General features: G+C 36.1%; 1 protein-coding gene across 1 annotated transcript; it reads right to left on the bottom strand.

Moving 5' to 3' along the window:
* Positions 1 to 3,269: 3,269 nt before the first annotated feature.
* Positions 3,270 to 3,668, bottom strand: LOC108211979 (TMV resistance protein N-like). Its single transcript, XM_017383713.1, has one exon. The coding sequence runs from the start codon at positions 3,666 to 3,668 to the stop codon at positions 3,270 to 3,272; it is 399 nt and encodes a 132-aa protein (XP_017239202.1).
* Between the last annotated feature and the right edge of the window lie 3,432 nt (positions 3,669 to 7,100).

Raw genomic sequence — 7,100 nt, 5'->3', positions numbered from 1 at the left:
GTTTCTACTGCCCCATAATAATTGCTTCCTTTAATTACACTATTATTCTGTACATGCGAGGAATTGTGTAAAAGGAAATTAGATGGAGAAAGAGTTTTCGCTTTGGATTTCTTTCGGAAAATAAATTATTTGAAAATATTTTTGGAAACTTTTGTTTAAAGTACATTTTTCATATATTTTTGAAAATATTTTACTTACTGGAAAAAGTGTTTCACTGAATATATTTGTTCAGAAAACTTTCTCAAAAATATCTATTAAAATTAATTTTATAAAAGATATTCTTAAAAATAATTTTCGTAAAAAAATTATATTTCCAGATTTTTTATAAAAATGGCACTGCAAAAAAATCTTGGAATAAAATTTCTGGCAAAACTTTTTTGAAAACTTACTCTTAAACTCTAAATTATTGAAAATTATTATCCTGCAAGTATTAATTATATAATCGTATGTTAACATAATCCTGTCTCGAGGAGATCATAGTTTAGCTTTATATTTTTCGCATGAAGCATAAATTCTAACTGTTTGTTCAAATGCAGTCTTTGCGTAACATGATCTGTAAAGAACTTTGTACAAATTGTGTCCAGTCTCTGAGTCGCCATCATTTTATCAAACCACCCAATTTCTCCATTTTTCTTTCATAGAATGAAGATGATGTTGAAAGTTTGGAACTAAGTCCAGCTAGGTCCCCAGCTATCCTGCATTGTCATGACAGCTTTTATATGTGAAACAGGAAACAGAATCGCGATCTAAAAACTTCAGGCAAATGCATGAGCAGATCATTTTACAAATCATGGCTTTTAGCTAAAAACCAGTGCCAGAACTTAATCTAGAGTTGAGACTAATCTACAATATCAGGTTATTCTATTATTTTAGTCCCCACTGTTTCGAAATTCTGATTCTATCAGTGGTCAAGTGCATTGTTTAAGCTCTAGTAATTAGCAAGAAAACACCAAAAATGAGTACATAAAAAGTAAGGTATTAGATTAATTGAAGATACGAGAGTTTCACATTTTAGATTGCTGCATCTAAGATACATTAAAGCTAACAAATCCTCCAACATTTACAGATCTGAAATATCCTGTAGCCTCGTGCATTCCACAACTATAAGGTATTCAAGATGAGGAGGAAGACCGAGAGTGATTGCAGGTTGATGCATTCCTTTATGAAAAATGTCTTCAACTGGTTCAAGCCAAATAAATCAGGCAGATGATCCAGCGTTGCATGCTAAAATATCCTCAGGTTTCTTAGATTCAAAGGAAGGACCAGGGCTTGCACAGTTTTACAATGTAAGATGTAGTAGGCTGGAAAGCATAAACAGACTAATGATTTCATTGAGTAGGAATTCTGGCCCTCATCACCAAGAGTTAACTCTTTCAAATAAGAGAAACTTAGAATCGTAGGCAGCCTAATCGTAGATTACATCTCAGACCAAGATATTCCAGCTTCATATTTTTTACCGTATCAGGAAAACTAATTTCAAAGGTGTCCCAAGATATAAATGTGCAAGTGATGTAAAATTCCCGATGCTCTCAGGCAAATATCTAAGCTTGTTGCAGGATCTTAATTCCAACACCTGTAACCTACTCAGCAGTCCAATACAATCTGGAAATTCTTGTATTCCTGTAAACGATGCATTAAGCTTTTCTAAGCATTGCATCTGCCCCAATTGTTCAGGAATCTCTCCAGCTTTGTACACAAGTGCAGATCTAGTACTTTAAGCAATTTTAAATTTCATGTGCTATTTGGAGGGCCTGTAAGCTTCTGACATTCAGACAATCAGAGATCGACCAAATTAATCAAGTCTCCGAATGAATTAGGCAGTTGCTAAATGCACTCTCAGTTGCTTCAAATATCTATAAGCTTTCCATGTACCTACATTTCTCAGGTAAGTTTCTAAGCTTATTGCAACTGTACAATTTCAAAATTACCAGTTCCCTCAGTCTAGCAAATGAATCCGTAAGCTGCTATATAGCAATATAAATTACATCTAACATCTTTAAGCCTTTGAGATCGCCTAATTGCTCAGGCAATCATTTTAGATTGCAACAACGATTCAAATCCCTACGGGCCAAATTAGTCAGTTGCTTCATAGGCTGTTTAGAAAAATAGAAGTAAGCACATTCAAATTATTTCAAGCACCACCACTTTTCTGTATTAGCTCTACTATTGTTTCTTTACATATTAACTTTAGGATTCTTTCCAGAAAGATGACATAGTAAAAGAATTTCTCTGTTTCATACCTTGGGACTTCTCCACAAGATTTTGAATTTGCTAAACGGCATGTCAAGTGTGACAAGGTTTTGTATATGAAAATCTTCTAACAAGACACCAACATATCTTAGCATCTTCATGGTGCTTATTTATTCAAGCATAACCTTAAGCATAATATTTACTTATTAGACATTCGTAGTTTCAAGAAAAAAATACTAGTATTCTTCTTGTCCCAATTTCTTCACCCAGTATATGTCTACTTGTGATATATCTAGTTTCAATTGTTTTACCAGGTTTTTATCTCTTGTCGCTGTAATAATTCTATTTCCAGCGGAAAACAAGTTGCAAAGCCTTACTAGTAATTCTGAATAGCTTCATTGATCTAAATCCTACAAAACAATTAGAGCTTTTTTACAGCAAAGTATTTCCTCAACTGCCTTATCCTGCTTTTAACATTAGAGACCTTATGATCCATACTTCTGAGAAGTTCAATCAAGATTTGCACGATAAACCGAAGCAGGGGACTACCTCATCCAGAATATAGTATGCACTTTCAATGAAGCAGATGATATCTAAGTTGTTGTAGAAAGCTTTGATAGTTGTAGTTTTTTCCAATCCCACAAATACCAATAGCATGAACATCATTTGAATCCATGCTTAGTTTTTGATATATCTCTTCAAAAGTTACATCTATCCCAAATAGATGTTCATCAAGGTGTAATACTTTTGTAGATCAAATTTATTGGGATATTTCTTGTAGAAAGCTTTGGCAGTTGTAGTTTTCCCAATTCCGTCCATCCCACAAATACTAATAGCACGAACATCATTTGAATCCGTGCTTAGTTGTTGATATATCTCTTCAACAGCCGAATCTATCCCAAAGAGATGTTCATCGAGATGTGATACTTCTGTGGAAGCGGTTGATGTCAAAGTTGTTGGAATATTTGTTGTAGAAAGCTTTGGCAGTTGTAGTTTTTCCAATCCCGCTCATCCCACAAATACCAATAACACGGACATTATTTGACTCCGTGCTTAGTTTCTGATATGTCTCTTCAACATCAAAATCTATCCCTATGTTCATCAAGGTGTAATACTTTTGTAGATGCTTGCCGGACCACAATCTCCGCAACGATCTCCAATTCCTTCCTGTAAACCAAGTAACGCTTTTTCTGACCTTCAAGAGCTGCTCCAAAACTTCTTCTCTGGTGTCGTAGATCTGACAGATCAACATGGTAAAATACGGGAACAACCTGATTTACCGTCCTCTTGCAATTAAGGATCTCTACGTGCTCGTTGAGGCACCAGGCTGACCGAGCATAGTCCTCTGAAAGAACAACGACAAACATCTTTGAATCTTTGATTGCGTTAAGTAGTTCTGATGAAATTTCTCCGCTCTTGTGAAGAACAGGATCATCTCTAAAATCATATATAAAAGCTTGAACATAATTACTAGACATGCCAGGGGAATGGCATAATTTAGGGTTAAGCATAAACTGATGAATGTATAGGATTCAAGTGGAGAGGTCCTTGTTATGGTTCTCCACTATAATAAAGCAAAAGGCATCGGATTCTAGCTTTCCTCTGGCTCTTCGCTGTCTAACTGCCACATGTCAGTCTCTGGTTGGACACAAAAATTGATGTTTGTCAAATGATGCTCTTTCGGATGGGATCGAATTGGAATATATTGTGATAAAGATTCGGAATGTTTGCCCCCACTTGCATTAATATAATGTAGCCGGCGACACTTCATATGTCGTTCACAGCACATGACAGATCAGCAAAAGTATAAACAGAAGGGAATGATTAAGGGTGCAAAACTGCAAATGAGTTAAATTTCAAGCTCGAATTTTACTAATTTTTCAAATCAGAACTTAATTCAGAAAAAAAAAATATTGTGCCTGGTTTTAAAATTTGAGTCTATTCTTCTGATAAGCAACAAGAACTTGAAGGTGATAAAATAAAAGCTGGCGACTCTGACAAAGTCATTTATTTGTGCTCGAGGAGACTCGATAAATTATCCGAATAGTTCAAGTTTGACTCGATTATAATGAAATTGAATTCGGATATTTTGCAAGTTTAACTCGAGTAACTGAACAAGGCTCATATAGGACCGAAGGAATGATGACTAATTTTCATACAATGCAAATGTTTTTTGTTCAGTCAAAAGGAACAAACACCAGCCAGACCTGAACCAGAGTATTTGATACTTTGTCAAATTTGAATGTAAGAATTTATTAATTTAATCATCAGCAGGGAGGAAACTAGCATGACACATGGCATCTCGGCAAAATGGAGGCCGAACCTTAGCAGTGGCTTCTGCTTGCTCCACCTCCCACCTAATTAACCAGAACTTAAGTATCAAAATTCATTATGAATTTGGTACAATTCGTAGAGCATCAGGGAAAATGCTTTGGTAAAAGAAGACACTCACTTGGACAGAGCCACAATGCACAATATAAAGGCCAGAATGGACTCAGCTTACTTTCATCAAGACTCCCAGACATTCTAATCGATCCGCAGAGACAGTCGAAGGTGCAGCCAACAATACGATCAAACAAACAATGAGTAACAGTCCCATGGCTCTCTTCATCTTCTTCTCATTTAGTACATTTCGTAGGCTTGTGCATTCAGAAACTTGGAGAAATTTAAGATGAGGAGGAAGTAAAGAGACTGATTGCATTTTGCAGGCTGAGGCATCTCCACTTATGCAATTTGTGTAGTTAATTCAAGCTAGATGAGATTGATGTCATTTGCAGTAACTATCTGAAGTAATCTCAAGTTGGGCAGCATTCCTAATATTTTGGCATCCAAATGTTTCTTTGTTGCCAAGGCAAAATCTAAGATGAGGCATTCAACTCTGTATGTTACCCGGTTTAGTCATTAGCGCGGAATAAAGAAGTTAACATAAGAATCAAGTTAGTTACTTGCAATTAACAGCACACAAGCTTCATAGTAACATTTGACTTAAAATTGTTACGTGAACTGTTATTGACCATTGTGTATTTGTAATGCAATAAGTCCAACATTACTATATTTTACTAATTAATCTAGATATTTGGATCGCTAGATAATTAAATATTCTGATTTACCTCTGGAATTTGCAGAACCTGACATGCATTTTCATGACAGGGCATCCGAAACTCGTTATTCTTATCAATTGTTAGTAGACATCTTTCCACTAAAATTGGTATTCTTCTCTGTCTCATACCTCAATCCATCGTAACTCAGTTTAAGGATTAATGTAACTCTGGATTTACTCGTCTTTCAAGTTGAGCTTCCCAGAATAACACATCAGCCCTATCACGTAAAGAAGAACCAGAAACCTTAAGAGCTAATGGAAGACCTCCAACATAATTTACAATCTGGTGAGGTACATAATATGCTAAATTGTCGAGAGCTAAAATAATTTTAACAAATCAAATAATACAACAACAAATAAAGGGGACATACTCATCTGCATTTTTTTTGAGATGGTATCCTGAGACACCAGCAATATCAGCTAGCACAGATCTCCACTTCGCTACTATATCAACAGAGTGACGGTTCTTATGGCCTTCAAGGGCTTCCCTGAAACTGCCTTTCTGGTGACGTAAATCTGAAGGATCAACATAGTAAAACATGCACGGGGTACATTCTGCTCGCTTGCAACTAAGGAGTAAGGATCCCTACGAGCTCATCAAGGCACTATGACGAACGAGCATAGTTTTCTGAGAGAACAAACATCATTGACTCTTGATGGCCGTAAGTAGTCCTAATGAAATTCCTTGGCCCTATTGAAGTGCAGGATCATCTCTGAAGGTGAGAAATCCAGCTTGATCAAGAGCAAAGTAAAGACTGGCAGTGAAGTTTCTGCGAGTGTCGTTACCATAGAAGCTCAAGAAGACATCCCAGAGAGGCGACAAGGAAGAAGAGGAAGAAGAAGGGTAGTTAGAAACAGTTGAAATGAGAATTAGATATTAAGTACAGGGGTTCAGTTTGGTTTTAGAGTTGGCATGTGATGGAGTCAGTCAAGAACAAATTAGCACAATACCATTTCCCTACTTCCGTTTGGAAATTCATTTCGAAGTTCTCATGTCTGGTCCATTGGAATATAATACTAACGCATGAATTTGGACTGCTATTGTATAATTCATTTGTAATTATGCTTGCGACTGGTTTACCACTTCAACTGCATTTTCTCATGGTACTATCTCAGAAACTAACATTACAGTTTTCTACACCAAGTCTCATATGTTGCTGGAACTTTCTTTCTGAGACTTGTTTGGAGGATAGATTGATTAATGGCCTTGTGCACATGGAACAGATAGTTTTGGCCTTCAATATTATACAATCTCAAGTATTTTAGCCTCTCGGAAACACCATCCAACTTGTTCCTGAGAACACGTTCAACAGTTTAAAATAGGCAACTGATCAATCCTGATTCGTAAAAAAACTGATCCCCTAGGGACTGCATAGGAATACATATGTAGAGAACCAAAATCACCATTTCATAAATTACTAACTCTAAATATAAAGTCTTTAGGGCTGATAATAATACTTAACAGCTGTGAAGGCAGATATCACGAGTCTGATAAGTACGGGAAGAACATATATTAAAACTGCTCATGACCAACAAGTGCCAATTAATTGGCTACTCGTGGTATCCATGGAAGAGCAATAGAGCTTCTTAGCGGATAATTAACTGCATGATTGTAGGTATGGGCAGAACTTTACTAGTTTACATGGTTCATATTTCTCTACTACAAATCAAGTCTGTCAACATTATTTTCTTAACTAGTGACTAGTGTTAACTATTGTACCTTCATCTAAAACTTGTAAGAAGATGGAAGACCACTATACAGCCAGGTTGAATATCATTAAAGTACAACATGTCTATGTTCTTCTGAATA

The sequence above is a fragment of the Daucus carota genome, chromosome 3 (genome assembly GCF_001625215.2).
Source record: "Daucus carota subsp. sativus chromosome 3, DH1 v3.0, whole genome shotgun sequence".
Classification (NCBI taxonomy): Eukaryota; Viridiplantae; Streptophyta; class Magnoliopsida; order Apiales; family Apiaceae; genus Daucus; species Daucus carota.
Note: the sequence above shows the minus strand (reverse complement) of the source record. Positions and strands in the feature narration are given on the sequence as shown.

What these genes read in the sequence shown, in the direction of transcription:
- LOC108211979 (XM_017383713.1), bottom strand. Translation starts at nt 3,668, where the DNA reads ATGTCTAGTAATTATGTTCAAGCTTTTATATATGATTTTAGAGATGAT.